General features: G+C 40.8%; 1 protein-coding gene across 1 annotated transcript; it reads right to left on the reverse strand.

Moving 5' to 3' along the window:
* Positions 1 to 2,095: 2,095 nt before the first annotated feature.
* On the reverse strand, positions 2,096 to 10,951 carry LOC140722963 (scavenger receptor cysteine-rich domain-containing group B protein-like). The gene is made up of 6 exons (XM_073037583.1): positions 10,859 to 10,951; positions 10,705 to 10,779; positions 9,031 to 9,342; positions 8,866 to 8,901; positions 7,038 to 7,154; positions 2,096 to 2,109 (listed from the first exon to the last, which is right to left on the reverse strand). Exons 2-6 carry the CDS (start codon positions 10,769 to 10,771, stop codon positions 2,096 to 2,098), a joined length of 546 nt encoding a protein of 181 aa, XP_072893684.1. The 5' UTR covers positions 10,772 to 10,779; positions 10,859 to 10,951.
* Between the last annotated feature and the right edge of the window lie 9,927 nt (positions 10,952 to 20,878).

Consider the following 20,878-nt stretch of genomic DNA (forward strand, 5'->3'; position numbering starts at 1 on the left):
GGATTGAAAGGTCGCAAACGTTGTTCTTGTGTTCACGAAAGAGAGAAGAGATCAGAAATTGTAGATCAGTGAGTCTTACTTCAGCGGTGGGCAAGTTATTAAAGAAGATACTGAAAGGCAGGATTTATGAGCATCTGGAGAGACATAATCTGCTTAAGCATAGTCAGCATGGCCTTTTCAAGGGCAGGTGCCTAATGAAACTGAATGAATTATTTTGAGGATGTAACAAAGCAGATTGATAAAGGTAGAGCAGTGGATACTCTAAGGATTATAACGATTTCAGTAACGCACTTGCTATGGTCCCCCAAGCGAGGCTCATTCAGAAAGTAATGAGGCATATGATCAAGGAGACATTGCTTTGTGGATCTAGAATTAGCTTGCCAAAAAAGGGAAGGGACTATTGTCCATGGTTCATATTCTGCATGGAGGGCGGTGACCAGAAGTGTTCTGCAGTGATCTGTTCAGGAACCTCTCCTCTTTGTAATTATTGTAAATGACCTGGATGAGCAAGCTGAAGGGGGAATTGGGGGTTAGCAAGTTTTCTGAGGATACACAAGTTGGTGTTGTTGTGGATGGTCTGGAGGTTTGTCAGAGGTTACAGCAGGGCATTGATAGGATGCAGAACTGGGCTGGGAAGTGGAAGGTGGAGTTCAGCTCAGATGTGTGAAGCGGTTCATGGCGGTAGGTCAAATTTGAAGAAAACATACTATTAATCATAAGAGTCTTGGCAGCATTGCGGATCAACGAGATCTTGGGCTCCGTCCCCATAGGACAGGCAAAGCTGCTGCGCATGCTGACAGTATTGTTAAGAAGGCGCATAGAGTGATGGTCCTCATCAACCGTGGGACTGAGTGAATGCAAGAGCCTTACGGTAATGTTACAGCAAGGGAAGACCATGGTTAGACCTCACTTTGAGTACTGTGTTCAATTTTGATCACCCCACTGCAGGAAAGATGTGTATACCGTGGGGAGAGTGTAGAGGAAGTTTACAAGGAAGTTGCCTGCTGTGGAGTGAATTCCTTATGAGAACAGGTTGAATTAACTTGGCTTTTTCTCCTTGAAGCGAGGGAGGAGGAGAGGTGAACTGATGGAGGTGTAAAAGATGGTGAGAGGAATTGATCGTGTCGATAGCCAGAGGCTTTTTCTCACCCAGAGCTGAAATGGCTGCCATGAGTTGGCATAGTTTTAAGGTGCTTAGAAGAAGGTAGACAGGAAATTTCAGCTGTATATTTTACACACAGAGTGGCGGGTGAGTAGAAAGCACTGCCAGCAAAGGTGGGAGATGCTGATCAAATAGGTTTCTTTAAGAGAGATAAATAGATGAAGCCCGGAAAATAGAGAGCCTTGCGGTAGATAAATTCTCGGCAGTTTCCAGAGCAGTTTATATGATGGGCAATAGACTCTGTGCCAAAGACCATATAATGTGCCGTAGTTTTCCGAGGTTCCATGTTTTCATCAATACGTCCGTTACTGGCAATAGAGCAATAGAAAATAACAATCTGAAAATCTGCATATTCATCATTCTGGATTGGAGAAAAGGACATGCTGTCAGTGTAATACATTTTATTTGATGTAAAATCAATACTGCCAATAGTAAAATAAGTTGTGCACTTGTTTATAAATTTGGCTGCCAAATAAATCAAAGTCATTTCTTGTTGTATAAAAGGGATTGCAATTAAATGCCAATACCGATAGGAATATTGATTTCGTGCATATATTTAAGTAGCTAGATTTTAAGTGTGCAATGTAATCGCACTGACAGTGACATTAACTTTAAAATGGATTACAAGCATCACCAAAGTATGCTACCTCAATAGAAATGTGCAATTTAATTCAAAACCATCATATGGAATTCTTCCCACATTTATTATAGTAGTTCCATAGCCCTTAGCTAATATTTGATTACGGCACACTTTATTGTGCCTATATTGAACAATTCTACAACAGCGTACTTCACAGACAATAACATATAGAAAGTGCAAGCAAAAGAGGGCACAGTTTGTTTTTCGGTCTTCATCGGCCTGATGTGAAGGATGTGAATAAACCGTCGACGATTCAAGCTGCAAGTGACTTGGAAATCCTGAACTGTTGTCGTTCATTTCATCGTTGCTGTCAATCGAAGAGAAAACAGGGAAAGCCAGATGCAAGCGAATCTAGGACTGGGGCTCTGTTCGAGAGAAAATGACTGGCGTCAAACTGAGCAAAAAAATCACAGTTTCACCAAACAACACACACAAACTGCTGGTGGAACGCTGCAGGCCAGGCAGCATCTATAGGGAGAAGCACTGTCAACGTTTCGGGCCAAGACCCTTCGCCAGGACTAACTAAAAGGAATGATAGTAAGAGATTCGAAAGTAGGAGGGGGAGGGGAAATGCGAAATGATAGGAGAAGACCGGAGGGGGTGGGGTGAAGCTGAGAGCCGGAAAGGTGATTGGCAAAAGGTATACTGAGCTGGAGAAGGGAAAGGATCATGGGACGGGAGGCCTAGGGAGAAAGAAAGGGGGAGGGGTGCACCAGAGGGAGATAGAGAACAGACAGAATATTGGGCAAAAAGAGAAAAAAAGCGGGGGGGGGATCTAAATATATCAGGGATGGGGTACGATGGGGAGGACGGGTATTAACTGAAGTTAGAGAAGTCAATGTTCATGCCATCAGGTTGGAGGCTACCCAGAGTTATATAAGGTGTTGTTCCTCCAACCTGAGAGTGGCTTCATCTTGACAGTAGAGGAGGCCATGGATTGACATATCAGATTGGGATTTGTCTATCTGATATCTGATATATCTATCCATGGCCTCCTTTACGGTCAAGATGAAGCCACTCTCCAAACTAATGGTGTGAACATTGACTTTTCCAACTTCCGTTAATGCCCCTCCTCCCCTTCGTACCCCATCACTGATATATTTAGTTTTTCGTTGCCCCCTTTTTTTCCGCTCTTTCTGCCCATCACTCTGCCTGTTCTCCATGTCCCTCTGGTGCTCCCCGACCCATTTCTTGCTCCCGAGGCCTCCCGTCCCATGATCCTTTCCCTTCTCCAGCTCTGTATACCTTTTGCCAATCACCTTTCCAGCTCTCAGCTTCACCCCACCCCCTCCGGTCTGCTCCTATCATTTCCCATTTTACCCTCCCCCCTCCTACTTTCATGTCTCTTACTGCCTTTCCTTTCAGTTAGTCCTGACGAAGTGTCTCGGCCCGAAACGTTGACAGTGCTTCTCCCTATAGATGCTGCCTGGCCTGCTACGTTCCACCAGCATTTAGTGTGTGTTGCTTGAATTTCCAGCATCAGCAGATTTCCTCGTGTTCACCAAACAAAGTAATGTTTAACGAAGAGCACATTGGGAGAATGTTCAATGTGGAGTGAAAACAAATAATTTCTTTGAAATGGCCAATGTTGGCAACAGGCAGTCTGCAATATTTCTGGTTTGCATAACCAGTCCACTTCAACTTTTAAAAGTAGTATATTAAAAGAACATGTGCAGTGTGAAAATTCACATAGTTCGCTTTAAACTTGGAAGTCATGTTTTGCACGCATCAAAACAGAGCTTCTCGTAAGCCTCTGACGGAAACGATATATTTGTGGAAACAGAGTGTTAAGCAGACACAAAAATACATCAGTAAATACAAGGCAATCAATGAATATGTATGTCTGGTTACTGTGGATAGGCTAGAAGAAAAGAAAGAACTCGTCTTGTTTGTTCTGAACAATATCGGCAATAGAGGGTTGCAGAATATCAGGACAACCACTGTCCGTCAGATTCACACAGTCTAAGGAATAAATTATGGCACCCACAGCATCATTGCGATCGTCAGGAACCAGATCAGGTAGCGATTACATAGAAAACATTATTTCTGCCGATTGCCGCTGTGCAACAAATTACTTGGGATGATGACCTATTTTGTCATACTCCAAACTTGCTCATTTATTTCATATTTAAAGGACTATAATTCAAAGTGATTTAAAAGAGGGGAATCAGTCATGTATTAAATTGACTACAGGCTTTAATAACACGCTTCTTGTAACGCAAGATCCTCACAAAACCACGAGATTGTTCAATCACATCAATACGCACAAGTTACGACAATTTTCTTTGCCGGTTTATGATCACAGACAGATTGAACTAAAGTACAGCAAAATGAAAATAAGTGTACCGACCGTGAATATTGTAAAACAAACCTTCAGGGTCTTGTGGAGCATGACATGTAATATATAGATCGTCGTCGGTGTGACATTCGACTTCATTAATGGAATGACTGGATCCAGTAACTAAAATTCAAAGAAATAGATATTCAAGATATTTACTTGGTATTTTTATTGTTTTTGTAATGAACACATCATTCGATCATTACATCAATGACAGTATCATCATTACCATACATGGCATAATCCTTGAATACTCTTCAATGGAAGGTAAAAGGAAGATGTGTGTTCCGCCTTGAATTGATAATAAAATAATCTAAATGTGCACATGGAATCGATTTTATTGCGAACTCGTGTGCGTATTGCTTTTGGAAACGCTATCATTGACGAATGAAGATAACTACGGCAATCCTGCAGCAGGTGAATGAGAACAATATATAGAATGAAAGATAGATAGACTGATAAAGTAATACGATGAAAGGGTACTTATCACGGCTTTTCTTTAAGTGGGGACAGTTAATGTTCGGTTACAGTTCAGTCGATATACTAAGTAGAAGTAAAATGAGCTAAAGTGACTGAAGTCGTCATCCAGTTAGCAGAACATGTTCAGAGGGAGAATGAGTTCACGTTTCTAGTTAATGTCTTCGTACTAGAATGTGAGTAGGCATGACCCTGGAAAGTTTGGAAGAGTGAGCCATAGTTCGTGGTGGGTAAATTATTCGGGAGGATAGTCTGTGAAATAATTTACCTGATTAAATCACGCTTAGAATATCACATTCACTTCTGGTCAGCTCATTTTTAGAACGGCATGAATCCTCAGAGACGGTGTAGAAGAGATTTAACAGAATGATGCCCGAAGTAGGGGGCGCAATTTTTAATTACAGATTGTTCGGTATAGAGTGCTCCTCCTCAGAGCCTTTTCCAAGATCGGAAATGGCTGATATGAGGGAGCTACCTTTAATCTGATTCGAAGAAATAATGCAGTGTTGTCAGTGGTAATTTTGCTAGGGGTGAAAGCGGGGAACGCCCTTTCGAGGTTGGTATTGGAGATAGATATATTAGGGCCATTTAGAAAACTTTTTATGTGGCCACGTGTGGTCAATTGCTTTATGTGAAAGCAACTAAAGAATGTGTAGGATGGGAGAGCAAAATTGATCCCAACATCGTGAGCGTAATGAACCGTACTGTGCCATTTTGCTCCATGTTCAGTGTTCTCTGTTCTACATTCTATTGCCGAACAGAGAAAAGTTTAGAAAGAAGGCTCTTCGAAATTGCTGGAAAAAATCCTAGTTGTTTCAGGAAAGAGGAAAGGAAATGCCTCTAATACTCTGAGGATTATATCAGCAGATGCTGGCAATGTATGCTTCAGATTTGTATTATTAATTGAGGTTCCGTACAATGATCGTGAGTGATATCATACCACTCCAGACTCCAGACTGAGATAGCTGAAACCTGGTTCACAGCATCCCTCACAATTCATATCTATTGTGCTACGGAACAATAGATATGCATTTTCATCGTCTATTTACCACACGTCTTTATGCCCTCGAAGCTTCTGACTTAATTTCCCACGTTCTATAAGGGTTCCTTGCCTCTCATCCGATCTCGCCTATCACCAACCAACCTACCCTCCTTTCCCATGCTCCAGCTCCTTATTTTGGCTTCTGTAACTCCTTCACAGAGCCAATAAAATGTTTTGGTTCTAAATGTTGACCGTTCATTCTCTACCATAGGTGCACCTTGATCTGCTGAGTTCCATTAGAATACTGTGTGCTTTGCCAAGATTTTCAGCATCCGCAGAATCTCTTGTTTTTATTGTATGATACCCCATTATTATTTTTGTTACAATTTCATTTCTGAAGTACCTACAGAGCCGTGAGTTTTTGTTGTTCCTTGATTTTGATAACAATATTGGATGAATTGAGACGGTATCAATTTGTACATCGCGGATTTTGTGTCATAATACAGACCTGAATCTTGCATCTCAGAAAAATTCTTGAATGGTGGAATATTCTCAATTTCCTCATAAATTGCTTGGTAGAAATCAATAGGTAATCCTTGGCCACTCATTAGTGTACCTAATGAAGAGGGAGTTGAGATGAACATCGGCATCAACGAATTTGTACACGAATATTATGATTAAATTAAAATAAATTAAAATGATCTTAGTCAATTTGAAGAGTCAGGGAACGTGATCGTTGAAACGGACTGATGTGTGCATCATATCCCTGGCCAATCAACCGAATAAATTTGACATCAGAAGGACGAAGGGAAAGGTACAGAAGAACGAGTATATTTCCGATCTTTGTTTCATAATGAATACACATCACATTTGAATCGAAGACGAGTTTAATATTATTATTAGATAGATGTAGATGCCATCAGTATGGCAGCGGATGAAGACAGGATGGAAATTCACACGTCACTCCAGCACCTAACAGAGAAAGTTTGGCTGTGTCAAAGAAATTTTAAAGCATCGCGAATATTCAATGATAAAATCATAAGAAGAAAAGGAATGGGGAAAATGCATTCTCTTACTTCGATTGGGAGAACCGAATCAGAATATTCGAGAATACACAGCAGATTTTTAAAACTTATACGTCCAGATGTTCAACGCATGGATGTATTACAGTGAAATAAACAGTGAAGCAGCCACTTACCAAATCAGATTTAACCTTCAATTTCCATTACTGCATAATGAAAAGTTATCATTAATCCACGAACAGTAAGGGACAGTGAAAGCCACCATTATAAATGTCTCACAGAAGTCAAATTAATTTCGAACTAAAGCGGTGAAAACATATTTAATTTAGTCTTTTCTGCACAAAAATATTTTTTGGGAAGACCTCAACAAACTGAAAGCGTCACAATAAAAGGTCGATATAAAGATTGCCCCTCACCACTGATTGCTGATCGTCTCCACGTTATCGTGAACAGTATTAAAAACTCAATGATGAATATAAATCCAAGAATTATGCAGACAGTAACCATGATGGATGGGGTCCAGTTTCCAAAAGCTTTAAACGAAACGTAAAAACATCTATTTCAATAAACAGAAAACAAACACTATAGATCCAATGCATCGAAATTTTGAGCGATGTTTAATGAATTTAATCATATATTCAGTTATCACGATTTTTGAAAGTTATATCCCTATACATTTCATGAGAGAAAGAGCGGAGCGGAAACAAAAGGACTATTTCACAATAAAGCCGGATATGTCAGAAGTATTTCCCAGAGCAATAAACGTTCTCTCCAGCCACCTGGTATCAAATCAGGATAAACATCCGAAGCAACGTCGTGTTCAAATTCTATTTTCCCTCACATTGCTGGATTGGAACAGCAAGAAGGGAAGTGAGTTTAATTTTATGAAAACAATTCCAGGAAGAAATTATTTCAACGTACTTATCTATGGTTTTTTTTCTCTTATCCGCCTCTAATCAGCAAACAGAGATTTAGCTAATAATTAGCTAATAATTTAAATAATAATTTTAAAGATAGTGTCACTCTTGGACCTCCGTTACTCTCCTTTCTTCCATCACCTACCACATTCCCCTCAGCTGTGGCGAAGAGGGAGGGCCACAGGGGTTAGGAGGGAACTGTGGAAGGGGAGTGAGGTAGGACATTGTGGGAGTGCTGAGGAGAGAATGCTGTGGGAGTGGAGTGAGCTATCTCGATGAAGTCAACCCATACGACACGCAATGGATCCAGAAAATGTTGGTAATCTGCTGATTATTACTGCTGGCAGTCTGTATGTAACTAGCAGTAGTGCAATTGATTTCATTCCAAATATGCATTTATAGGCCAGGTCCACATGCGATGTTGGTCTTTGTGAAGTCAGAGCAAAACAGAGGAAATAGGACCTCATAGCCTTGATACTTCTTCCTCAACGCATGCATTAAGGGTTCAAAAATAAGACTGAGCATTTGCACTCTTGCAGATCGTCACCAAATCTTGAATATTATTTCGGGTCCAAAATATTATTCAACTATACTGCCGTTGAGCACACATTACATGCTGCGCTGTCGCAGGATGACTAAATACTCATCAGGCCATGCACTCTTAGCGCTGATGTCATCAGGAAGAATGTACCGGAGCCTTGGGTTCACACAACTGGGCTCAGGAATAGTTATTATCTATCAACAGCCATGATCCTGCTAGGGTGCGTAACTTCAATTATTCTAGTGGTGAACAGATTCCACAATCTATATTTTCTTTCAAGGGTTACACAACTCTTGTTCTCAGTATTAATTTTTACTGATCCATTTGTTGACATTTTTGCTGGTTTTCCATTTGCCTACTTCGTTGCCTTTTGGTGTTTGTTATTTTTCCGCGCTTGTTTTTGAGAATTTCTTTAGAATTTCTGTTATGTCTCTATGTATGTACACTGAATGCCGTAAGAAAATGAATCTCAAGGCAGTATATGACGATATATGGATATCTGATAACAAATTTCCTTTTAACTTTAATTTTTACTATCTGCAAAAATCAAAACTTTCTCAAGAGTATCGAATGTGCTACAAGTTGAGTCACAAAAAATGTTTGAACGGGAGTGGAGTTCAAGTTTTTAAGAATTCTGCATATTCCTGCTTAAAATTATTGGCGAGACAATCAAGGTCCCATGCAGTTTCCAAATCATCTATTGTGAACTTAGCAGTTAGGAAATACGAATAATCAATTCTTGATATCTGCAGCATAAATGCGATATTTAAGCGTCAAAATCCATACCTGAATTGTTGCGTTCAGCAGGAGTCACTCTGGAACCTGTGTACAGATTGAAAAGAAGTTTCAACAAACGCATCTCTGTTGGTGTTTATATTTGATGTTTCTAATTACGAAATTTACAAATCAGTTGGAGAGAAATTGAAATGTCAGACAAAGCCCAAAGCATACCAGAACAAAGAACGATGACATCTTCTTTGTGATCACAGTCGTGTTGACCAAATGATGAGGAACGACAGCTGGACAGAAACGATTCACTTCCGGTGCATTTTACTTCATCAAGCCAGACAGCAGCGGCCACCTGGGTCATTTTAACATCTTCTGGAGGCCAGAGAGCAAGGCCACACCCTAGCTGTCTGCAGACTACATTGGCATCGGCCAGATCCCAAGAGTCGTCACACACCGTGCCCCAACTGTTATTAAACCGTATCTCAAGCTTTCCGGAGCAGTTGTGACTGCCGCCAACAAGTTGCAATGGAACATCTAGGTATGAAAGAATAAAATGAAAATGTATTTAATACTTAACCTGGGAATCTGAAGTTCGTCAGAGGGAAAATAGAACTAATTATAGAACGCAAGGGCAGGCACCTCGGCACACCATTTCTTAATCCAACACTATGCAAATTATGCCACCTCTCTTCCGCCTCATATAATCGATATCGGTCAAATATTTACACTTGCCTACTCCAGCGGAAAGCCTATCAAAGACGGTAATTGTAAATATTTCTATGTCACTCCTCAAAGCCCGTTCCAAGCAACATCATGCTCAATTTACGAATAAAGGTTTTCCTCTAACACATCATTTAAGCCGTCGTCTGTCACCTTAAATACGTCCGTTAATATTTGGTATTTTTTTTTACAATGATTCAGACTCTCTACCTGACCTGTCTCACCTAATGTTATGCATCTATTAGGACTAATTTTAGGTCCGCAGAATAGCCCCCACATGCTTCTTGAAATGCAACGAATGGCAATATAAATAATGTGAAACCATTGCCTTACATATCCACAAACACTTTTTGCAGTCAATTCCTTGCTGAATGAACACGCAACATATCTTATTCTTACCATCAGTGTCCGATTAATGAAGGCAAGTCACAGACCTTCCTCTTCAATTCATACCTCATCACGAAATGCTCAACCACACGATGAAGACACTATCAGCCACCGTTTTTCTGTCTTTAGTTCATGCCGGCGAAGAAAATAGTCGAATATAGCTCATGCATATCTTTCAATCCAACCATAAATTATGGGCTTTGAACATACGTCGTCCTATGTTCTCTCTGGTTAACCACTTATGTTAGTTTGGTAATGTAACACAGTATGCCTTGAAGTTTCCTTTTCTCACATTTCCAACCAAATAGATATCTTTATCTATTGATCACAGCCTTTATTCATCTCTCTATATTGCCCAGAAGCCCGACTGCATTTATGTATGCCTCGGTTTACATATATTTGCTTCATTTATTTTGATCAAACCAGCAATATCTTTCGCCTTTGAATAACCCCATTACTTCCATCGTTCACTTCCCTCCTTCCCAGGTAATAGCGATTCCCAAGTCCGTCCAGCTGGTCATAAGGCAATTCCCGCATATCATTTATAATCTTGCCAGATAACAAATTCTCCCAATTATTTCCAATTAACTCCCTCTATCTTCTGTCTGGGCATGGAATTTTTCACTAGACACTCCCATTTGGCAGTGCTCAACAGAGTCACGGGAAACCAGGATTTTAGTCAATGCGGACACAATTTCGTAGAGGACAAAAGGAACGAAATTAATTTTTCTAATAGCGACGTTTATACAAGGCTTTCTGATTTCAGCAGAGGCGTTTTGAATTCGTTACCTTCTGAAGGGAAAGAAGAGAATGTGTTTTCTTGCAAGCAGGCTTTTTCAGTGAATCCTTCCGTCATGTTGGTTTCTGTTGGCAAAATAAATATTTTGACGATTTTATACAAAAATATGTAAAACGTAAATAGATATAAGACTCTCTTATTTACCCTCACATACAACTCCTCCGTCATCCGAATGGTCACACTGGTGTTTTCCCCACGGTTGTGACTCACACTGCCAAAGGGTCGATTCGTGTGCAGTACATTTAATCTTATCCAACCATATAGGTCCAAGTCCCTTTCCAAATTTATATGAGCCAGGATAAATATATTTTAATGGTCCACATTTCATTTGTTTGCAAATCACTTCCCCAGATTTGGCATCAAGATCCGTGGAGCACACTGTTCCCCAGGTCCCGTTGTACCACACTTCAATTCTTCCTCCGCATCGACTACCTGCGCTCTGCAGGCGCAACTTCTTGTGCTCTGATAAGGATACATTTGAAACAAAGGTTTTGGCAAAATTAGCATACAATGGAAATCGCGTTTGTTCTACTTCTGCAAAAGAAATTAGCCGTGTGTGTGTGTGTGTGTGTGTGTGTGTGTGTGTGTGTGTGTGTGTGTGTGTGTGTGTGTGTGTGTGTGTGTGTATATATACGTGGTGTGTAGAGCTAGGACAATCAAAGAAAATGTGCATATTCAGTAGGAAGTGATAGATTAGCAAAATTAAGCGAAACCAGGAAACACGGAGTGATATATTGTGCTGAATTACTTAAAAGAGAGAAGGGGTTAGTGACTGAAAATTGAGGAATAGCTGACTGAGTGTCTGATACTGGAATCTCATCGGATTCACCAACAATTGAGAAAGGTAAATATTTGAATTCATTTAGGGAAGAAGTTGAAGAGCAAGGAGAAACTGTCCATCCTCTGTCCTTAACGAAAAGTGTGAATTAAGTCGTTGGAAATAAGTGGACGGATACAAACCGTCACTTGCTCTTCAGGGCAAAAGCGGTACGTGGTTAAATGTGTTGACTGTACCTCAGTACCTTATTCTTATGACCGCACCAACTAAATCCAGACTAATAACAGACTGTGATGAAATAAAGGCGAAATTACAATATTATTTTCATTTATTCTATCCCCCGATTCAATAACAGTATTTGAAACAGATTTTTTAAGAAAAAATACATTTTATATGTATTCCAGGCATTATCTTTGGAGATTCTAATGTGATCACCTACACTATTTTGACAAGAAAATAGTGTTTTGAGTTCAGAAAAGCTGACCTCACATGAACTTCTGGATTTTTGCCACTTTACTTCATTCTGCCACAACTACACTGATCGTGTTATCTCACGTTTATTCTTCTCTGCGGCATTAAAACTCAATAGAAAATTTGTCTTCTCTGGACACATTACAACCTTCCATTCTCAGTATCCAATTTCTAACGTTGGCTCCTCTCGTTGATTTTGTTTCGAGAGGCACTTTTACTTCAGATTTTTTTTTTACCAATTGCTTTAATAAGTGAGAAGCAGAGGTAAAGAAACATGGGGAGAAAGAAGCAGTGGAAATTGAAAAAACAACAACGGCATGTTTTTGAATTCAATTAGATTTTTTTGTACTTATTACGTGGAATTTGCATCTTCCAGTTTGATAAATGGTATTATTCCGTCTCTCCTGGTTTGGATTGCTATGTTACTTCTCGTCACCAGCTGGCTCTGCTTACTTGTATGTTCACAGCTACTTACTACTGCATGGCTAACTAATTGAATTTCCTCAGGAGATCGGGCATTTAAGAACTGCTTGCATATTTTAGTCAGGCGCACTTTTCTATGGGTCAAAGGAATTTGAATCAACATCTGGATTCAACATTTGAATCTATCTTTTGTAAGAACGCCTCACAGTGCTGTTTTTTTCACAGCTCCTTGAGTAGTGTAAAGAGTTGGTGAACAATCAGTCAACCATCAAACTGTATCGATGCATAGACTGGTGATTCTTTACTTGCCTAGCTTGAGTAAAGAAAACGGGGAAACACTGGATCGAGGGCAGAAGAGTTATTAGGCAGAATCAATACTGAACTCAGGGTGATTAATGTTATAACATTAGTAATGGGAAATATGGACATTCCAGATACGTAGGGAATAAGTTGATTGTTTCTGCGTAGGTGTGCTCTCACGCATTATCAACATTTAGACAGTTCATCCTGGCCCAATGGTCTCCTTTCCTGCTTTACATTATTTATTACATCTCCGTAGTCACTGCGTGCTGCAAAATTTTAACAAATTGAAATTTTCTTTACCAGAGCATGTTAATGTCAGGGCTTCTTTTTGACTGCAGTCATGTTCGCCCCATGGTGCTGATGGACATTCCCAGAGAAATGTTTCGTTACCCGAGCATCTCACTTCATCTAACAAAACTGGGAGAGAGCGTCTTCCGCAGTAAACGTGAGTTTTATCCTCCAAAGCATATCCACAACCCAGTTGTCTGCAGACCACGTTAGCGTCAACCAGATCCCAGGAGTCATCGCAAACCACGCCCCAAGATCCACGGTAATAAACCTCTAGCTGACCAGCACATGAATCTTCACTTCCGGAGAGCCGTAACTGCAAGTGGCCTATCGAACAGAAACATGGAAAATAAATCAATATATTGTAAATTATAAACATCACCAGTTTGTCGTTTCTAAAGATGATTCTGGAATTATTATTATTACTCTTAAAAAGTATTGTGCCGTGATGTAACAATTATTCTGGAATTTAAAAATGTTTGAAATCTAAGCATAAAATGTAAGTTTGGAAGAATAGAACATATCGAGAAGCGGGAGTTGCTTCTCTCATTAAGGACGTAACTCAGCGGCTGGTATTTGGACGTTTTATCACATCTGCTGCTTTTCCATTTCCCTGCCTTTTGCACGAACGAGGAAACTACAAGCCAGTAAGCCTGATCTCAGTGTTTGGAAATATATTGAAATCTATTATCAATGAGAATGCAGAAGATAAACAAATGTCTGACAAATCTGTTGCAATTATTTTGAAGAAATAATAAGCAGGATAGACAGAGGAGAGTCGGTCGATTTTGTGGTACTTGGATCTTCAAACGGCCAACGTCAACTTGCCACACATGTGGCTGCTTAACGAGTTAAAGCCCATTGTATTAAAGGAAATATTCTAGGATGGGTAGAGCTGTCGCTAATTGGCAGTAGTCAAAGATCGGGAATGAAGGGACTCTTTTCTCGTTGGCCGCCGGCGACACGTGGTGATTTTAGTGATTTTGGACCAATTCATTTCATGTTCTGTGTCAATGATTCGGATGATTGTGTTGATGACTTTGTTCAGAAGTTTGCAGACAATATGAAGGTAGCTGGAGGGTCAGTTAGATTTGAGGAGGTGACAGGCCACAGAATTACAAATTTTCCTTAAGAGAGTGGACAAAAAATTACAGATGCAATACAGTTTCGGGTAGTGTATGGTCATGCCCTTTTCTAGAAAAAAAAGAAAGGTTTGACGGTTTCCTAACTGGAGAGAAAATACAAAAAAAAAAGAAGCGCAAAGTGGCTTGGGAGCACTTGTGCAGGATTCTCCAAACGATAGTGAGGTTGTGGATATTAAGGCAAGTGCAATGGATGTAATTTTGAGATTATTTGAAGCTCTGGTGAGACCTCACTAGTAATATTCTGTGCCGTTTTGGGCCACTTATCTCAGAATGGATCTGCTGAAAATGGAGTGGGTCAAAGGAGGTTCACTAGAATGTCATTTCATAAGAAGAGCGTTTGATGGGTCTGGGTTGTGTTCACCAGAATGACGGGTGACCTCATTGAAACCTATCGGATGATGAAAGGCTTTGACAGAGTGGATGTCCAGAGCATGTTTCCAATGTTGTTCGTGTCTGAGACCAAAGGACACTGCTTGAGAATATAGGACAATACAGCTGTGTCATTGTTGATTATCAGCGAGGAGGAGATTTTGTTTTCGATCCTACCTGTTGTCCCGATGAGGAAGTCAATAATCCAGTTGCAGAGGGAGGAACAGAGACCCGGGTTATTGATCTTGTTTATTAGTTCTGGGTTTTTAGTACAAAATAAATCTATTATCAAGGTACCTATATGTCACCAAAAACGACGCTGAAATTCGCATATTTAGTAAATTGATTTCCACTTCCTTTTGTAGGATTTCCCTTCAGTAGAATTGATGCTTCCATACCTAGCTGTGATATAGCTTGTTAATATACTTTCTACTACAAACCTTTCGAAGTTTTTTTTTCTGTTTTTTTTTTAAAATACCATGCCGAGTCTTCGAAATCTCCCAAGAAACTCGGGACTCTGTGTGCTATCGCTGTAATTGCAGTTATGTGTTGCGTCTAGGACAGGTCCTCCGAAATAATAACAGGGGCTAATTGAAATTTCTGACCATCTCCGCATCTGATGCTCTGTTGAGGCCTGACTCATGGACCGCTGGTTTCCTCCTCCTGAACTGAATACCTCCAATTTGTCATGCTGACTTTGAGGAGGAGGTTAGAGCTGTGGCACCACTACTCCTGCTTTTCTAATATCCATTCAAAATGCTGTTGTGTCATCAACGTTGATTCGGTGTACGTCAGTGGGGTCGTCAGCAAATTTGAGAATGGCAGAGGTGTAGTTTAAAGCGAATGAAACACGAAGCTGTGCTCACAAACTTTTGGATCACCAGTGCTGATGGAGATTTTAGACTAGACCTTGTTGTCATTCGGAACATATTGTCTGGGTCTGCAGTGCAGGATACAATTGTATAAGTAGTTATTGGGATACCGACTTCAATTTTTTGATCAGTTGTAAGGGGATGGTGGCATTTTATGCTGAGCTGCAGTGAAGAAACAACCCTATAATGTGTGTATCTTTCCCGTCCAGGTGTCCCTGGATAGTATGAAGAGCCAATAAGATGGCATCTTTAGTGAACCTATTGCTCTAATAGGCAAATATGGGATGTCATGGTCCTTTCTGTCAAACCGCATCTTGCTATTTACCTCCGGAATTGGGCCTCACTCCCCTCGTTTAACTTCCAATCATTCCCAGATTCCACTAACCATGCCCTCCTGCTTTCCATCAGAAAATGCAGGATAAAGACAACAAAGAGCTGCTAGTTCGTTAGTCGTCTCCGGTGTGAGTAAATTAGGACTGTCAGTTCTAAGTCTAACATCGCTCCTGGATTTTCTCCAACCCAGAACTCCGGGTAAAGACTCTCCCGGATAACGATACCGACTCTCCTCGATACGTCAATAACGCCTCCCAAATCTGCCTCCGCGCCCGTGTTCTGTACTTGGTTTCGTCCACCTACACGCCTGTGTAACACGGACTTGTCTCCTCTGAGGCAGAGGTTGATATGTTCCATTAACAAATTCTCAAAACACTTCCTCATTGTTGCTGCCATTGCAAGTGACCGATAGTTCTTCAGGCAGATCACCAGGTTCTCATAAGAAATCGGTATGTGACGTTTACTTGTGGCTCTATCAGACTGCCGAAGCAAGATGCTGACGATCCCCCTGAGCACGCCAGGCAGTTGATCAGCTCGGGATTGAACTACGTGGCCAGATATCACTTCTAGGCCGGATGCTTTTGGTGACTTTGCCCTCATGAACGCTAATTGCATGTCAGCCTCACAGACTTAAATCACAGAATTATCGGGGGCTTCGGGAATTCTTGATGTCTCGTCCAGATTTTGACAGTCAAAGTGGGCATAAAAGGGATTGAGCCCATCTGGAAGAGAAGCTTTTTGCCCACGACGTCGCTTGATTTTACTTTGTGCAAACCCTTCCAAAATTGTCAAGCTTCCTTCGTGGGTTTCAGCGTGGCATTTAGAAAGGTACAATAAGCAAGGCTTAATGAGAAAATAAGGAGACAGGGGATCCAAGGGGACATTGCTTTGTGGATTCAGAACTGGCTTGCCCAAAGAAGGCAAAGACTGGTTGTGGACGAGTCCTATTCTGTATTGAAGTCGATGACCAGTGGTGTGGCTGAGGGATTTGTTCTTGCACCAATACTCTTCGTGATTTTTATAAATGCTCTGGAGGAGGAAGTGGAGAGATGGGTTAGTAATTTGCTGATGAAACAAAGGTTGGGAGTGTTGTGGATAGTGTGGAGGTCTGTCAGAGGGCACAGCGGGACACTGATAGGATGCAAAACTGGGCTGAGAAGTTGCGGATAGGGTTCAACCTAGATAAATGTGAGATGGTTCATTTTGGTACGTAGATCAGATACCACAGCAGAATATAGTATTAATGGGAAGACTCTTGACAGGGCGGAGGATCACAGGGATCTTGGGGTCTGGGTCCTTTCGACAATCAAGATGCTGGACAGTTTGACTCCGTGGTTAAGTAAGTTTCCGGTGCATTGGCGTTCATAAATCGCGGGACTGAGTTTAGGAACCGACAGGTAATGTTGCAGTTACATTGGAAACTGTTCATACTCCACTTGGAGTATTTTCCTCATTTATGGTCGCCTTACCACAGGAAGGATGTGAAAGCCTTGGAAAGTGTGGAGAAAAGATTTACAAAGATGTTGCTGATGTAGGGAGTGGCGAGTGTGTGGAATGGGCTGCCGGCGACGGTGGTGAAAGAGGATACTTTAGCATCTTACAACAGACTCCTGGACAGGTGCATGGAGCTCAGAAAAATAGAGAGCTACCTAGTTAACCCTAGGTAATTTCTAGGGTAAGGACATGTTCGGCATTTCAGAAGAGATAATAGATGCATTGGCCGTGACCTTCCAAGAATCACTTCATTCTGGCATGGTCCTGGAGGAAGGAATGATGGTAAATATCACTCTAAGAAAGGAGGAAGGGAAAGGAGAAAGAATTATAGTCCAGTTTACCGATCCACAGTGGTTTGGAAACTGTTGGATTCTCTTATAAATGATGATGCTCCGAGGTACTTGGAAAACAATGATAACATAAGTCAATGTCAGCATGTTTTCTGCTGAGGGAAATCTTGTCTGATATATATGTTAGAGTTAGTTCTTCGAAGAAGCAATAAGTAAAGTGGACAAAGGTGAGGCAGTGGATATTTACTTGGACTTTCGATGTCATTTAATAAGGTGCTACACAAAAGGTTACTTAACAGGATTAAATCCCATGGCGTTTAGGAAAGGAACAGAGACGGATAACGGAATGGCTGATCGGTAAGAAGCATCGAGTGAGAATGAAAGCGGACCTTTCTGATTAGTTGCCAGTGACGCACGGTGCTCCTCAGGGGTCAGTATTGGGACCGCTGCTTTTCACATTGCTTTCAGTGATTCAGATGATGGATTTGATGGTCAAAGCTTGCTGATATTACGAAGAAGTGTGTAGTGGTAGGTAGTGCTGAGAGTCCAAATGTATGATAACGCATTTCGATAAAAAGGAGCAATATGCGGACTATTATCTAATTGGGGAGAAGTTTCAAACATTAGAGGTGCAGAGGGAATTAAGAGTACACTTGAAAGACTACCAGAGGTTAATTTAGAGCTTCAGTCTGTGGGAGCAAAAGACGAATGTAATGGTGACATTTCTCTCAAGTAGAATAGAATATAAAAGCAAGGAAATAATATTGTACCTTTATAAGACACTAGATAGACCGCACTTGGAGTATCCTCAGCAGTTTTAGCCCTATCTCTCTGAAAGGGTGTGCTCTTATTGCAGAGAGTGCAGTGGAGATTGACGATGCTGATTCCGGGAAGGAAGGTGTTAACATAAGAGGTGTGTCCGACAGGTGGATCTATACTCACAGGTATCTCATTGATATCTACTGAGTGTTGACGGGACAAGATAGGGTGGGTGTGGAGAGGATGTTTCCTATGGTGTGGGTGTCCAGAAGTAGATGACAGAGCCTCAGTTTTGAGGGGCGCCCGTTTAAAAGAAGGGTGCAGAGGAATATGTTCAGCCATCTAGTAGTAAATATTTGTAATGATATGCCACAGACGGCGGCGGAGGCCAAATCGGTACGGAGAGTTAGGGCGGAAGCTCATCGTTACTTGATCAGACAGAATATCAAAAGATATGGCCAGAAGTCAGGTGTTTGGTGTAGATTGGAATCCGAGATCAACGTTGATAGATGCGTCGCAGATTCGATGGGCTGAATGGCCTAATTATTGTCCCTATGTCTTTTTTATGCGATAGCATCAAATTTGCTCACAACCTGCTGCAGCTTTCAGGATGACTCAAAGTGCAGCAAAATATCACTGACGGAACAAATATTATATTCAAAATTCAGTGTAGTGACTGGAACAAGTACTAAGTCAGTCAAACAGGAAGAAATCTATCGATCACACTACATGAAAATCAGCTAGAAGGTACGGCTCACTTTCGCTAGATTATATTCATGAAGACGTAAAAGTACAGCATTTCTGTTACAATGGTGTTGAACGATGAAATGCAGTCGCCAAACTTCAGCTGACGTGGGTATTGCTACCACTTGGTGTGCGGACCTTGGTAAGTCTGATACGATTTGCATACTGTGTGACATCGCTTGTTATTGAACTATGTCACATCTCCAGTCAGGTTGAAAGTAAAAAGGGTTCTCAATTTAATTGTGCAATTGGCAGATTGAGTCTTGCGTTGTCAATGGGTAGCATGTATCTGCACAAGGAGAATATCAGTAATACAATTGTACTTGTCACATAGGCTGCACTGAGCTACAAGCCAGTTAAGAGTCTATGCATTGTAGCGATGTATTTCGGTTCCTCTTTCTGTCAAGCCCTGTCTACCAAAATGGAATAAAATTGATTTTGCAAGGACGTATCAGTTTAGATAGCTGCGTGCGTAAAAAAGACAATATGTGCATTTATCATGATATTTCCAACGGGTTTTCCTATTAAAGTGTCATTCCTTCATAGTTCATTTTCCCTTTTTATACCGATTGATATTCATTACATTTATGTCCAGGGTAAGTATCACTTTTATATAAAAGAATAGCAATGAATGCACCTATATACAAACAACCAATTTCATCCCATGCATTGACTCATCAAGGTTAGAGTTTCAGAGAAAATCTACGGAATATAGCAAACAATTAATGTTGGTTCAGAATTAATATCACAAAATTGATGTCTCTCAGACACTCCAGGTGACTAGACCTACTGATGCGCAAAAAAAATAATTCCATGAAAATCGGTATTAGTGCACGGACAAAAATATCACCAAACTATTTCATTAAAAGATGCAGCGAAAAATATTTGAAGTAAAAGACAATTATTTCCGTCGTATTTGAACGTTTATTTGAGTCCATATCTCTAATGGTTCCGATCAGAAATAATGCCAGGCGTCAGTACCATCGTTTGGTTTTGCACTTTCTTGCAAATTTCTTCTTTCAAATTTCCCCTCCAGAACCCCTTCCTTGCGCAACTAAATGCTGAAGTTCCTTCTTTTGGAACATAGAACAAGAATATAGATGGGCCCAACGTGTCACCCTCTCTATGAACTGCATATAAATGCCCTAACACATAGCACTCTATTTTTATAAGGTCAAAGTATCTATCTAAGAGTCTCTTAAAATACCCTATTGTATCCGCATCGAACACTGACAGTGCATTTCATGCACCCATCACTCTCTGTAAAAACTTACCCCTGACATCCCCTCTGTATCTACTTCCAAGAAGCTTAAAACAGTGCCCTGTTGTAGTACCATTTCACTCCTAAGAAATGACACAAACTATAATTCCTATAATCTTTTTATGCACCTGTATCGTCACCTCTCACCCTCCGTCGCTCCGTCACTCCAAGAAGAAAAATCCTATTTCACTCAACCCACTCTCATAAGGCAACCTCGTAAATCGCCTTTGCACACTGTCTACAGTCCCCGCATTTTCTCTTTAGTAAGCTGACCAGAACTTAACAGAACTTAACAAGTGGAGTATGACCAAGCTGTAACATTACCTCACGGCACTGGATTGTGCCATTGCTATAACTTTGATCATCATATATTGAGACTCGAATAGAAGTCTGAATTTGGACAGGATAAACAAGGAGACTAGCACTAAAACAGAGGGAATAAGCGAGGGATGTGGGTGGGGCTGGGGGGAAGTGAGAGAGAGAGAGAAAGAGAAGGCAGGTAGAACTCTTGGTATTGAATTGTAATCAATAGCAAAATTTTTGAACTTCCAGGACGATCCCGTTCAGTACATATCCCAAATTATGGGATTATGAAAACATGGAGCAAATTCGCAGTTCTATCGAGGCAGAATTA

The sequence above is a fragment of the Hemitrygon akajei genome, unplaced genomic scaffold (assembly GCF_048418815.1).
Source record: "Hemitrygon akajei unplaced genomic scaffold, sHemAka1.3 Scf000095, whole genome shotgun sequence".
Classification (NCBI taxonomy): Eukaryota; Metazoa; Chordata; class Chondrichthyes; order Myliobatiformes; family Dasyatidae; genus Hemitrygon; species Hemitrygon akajei.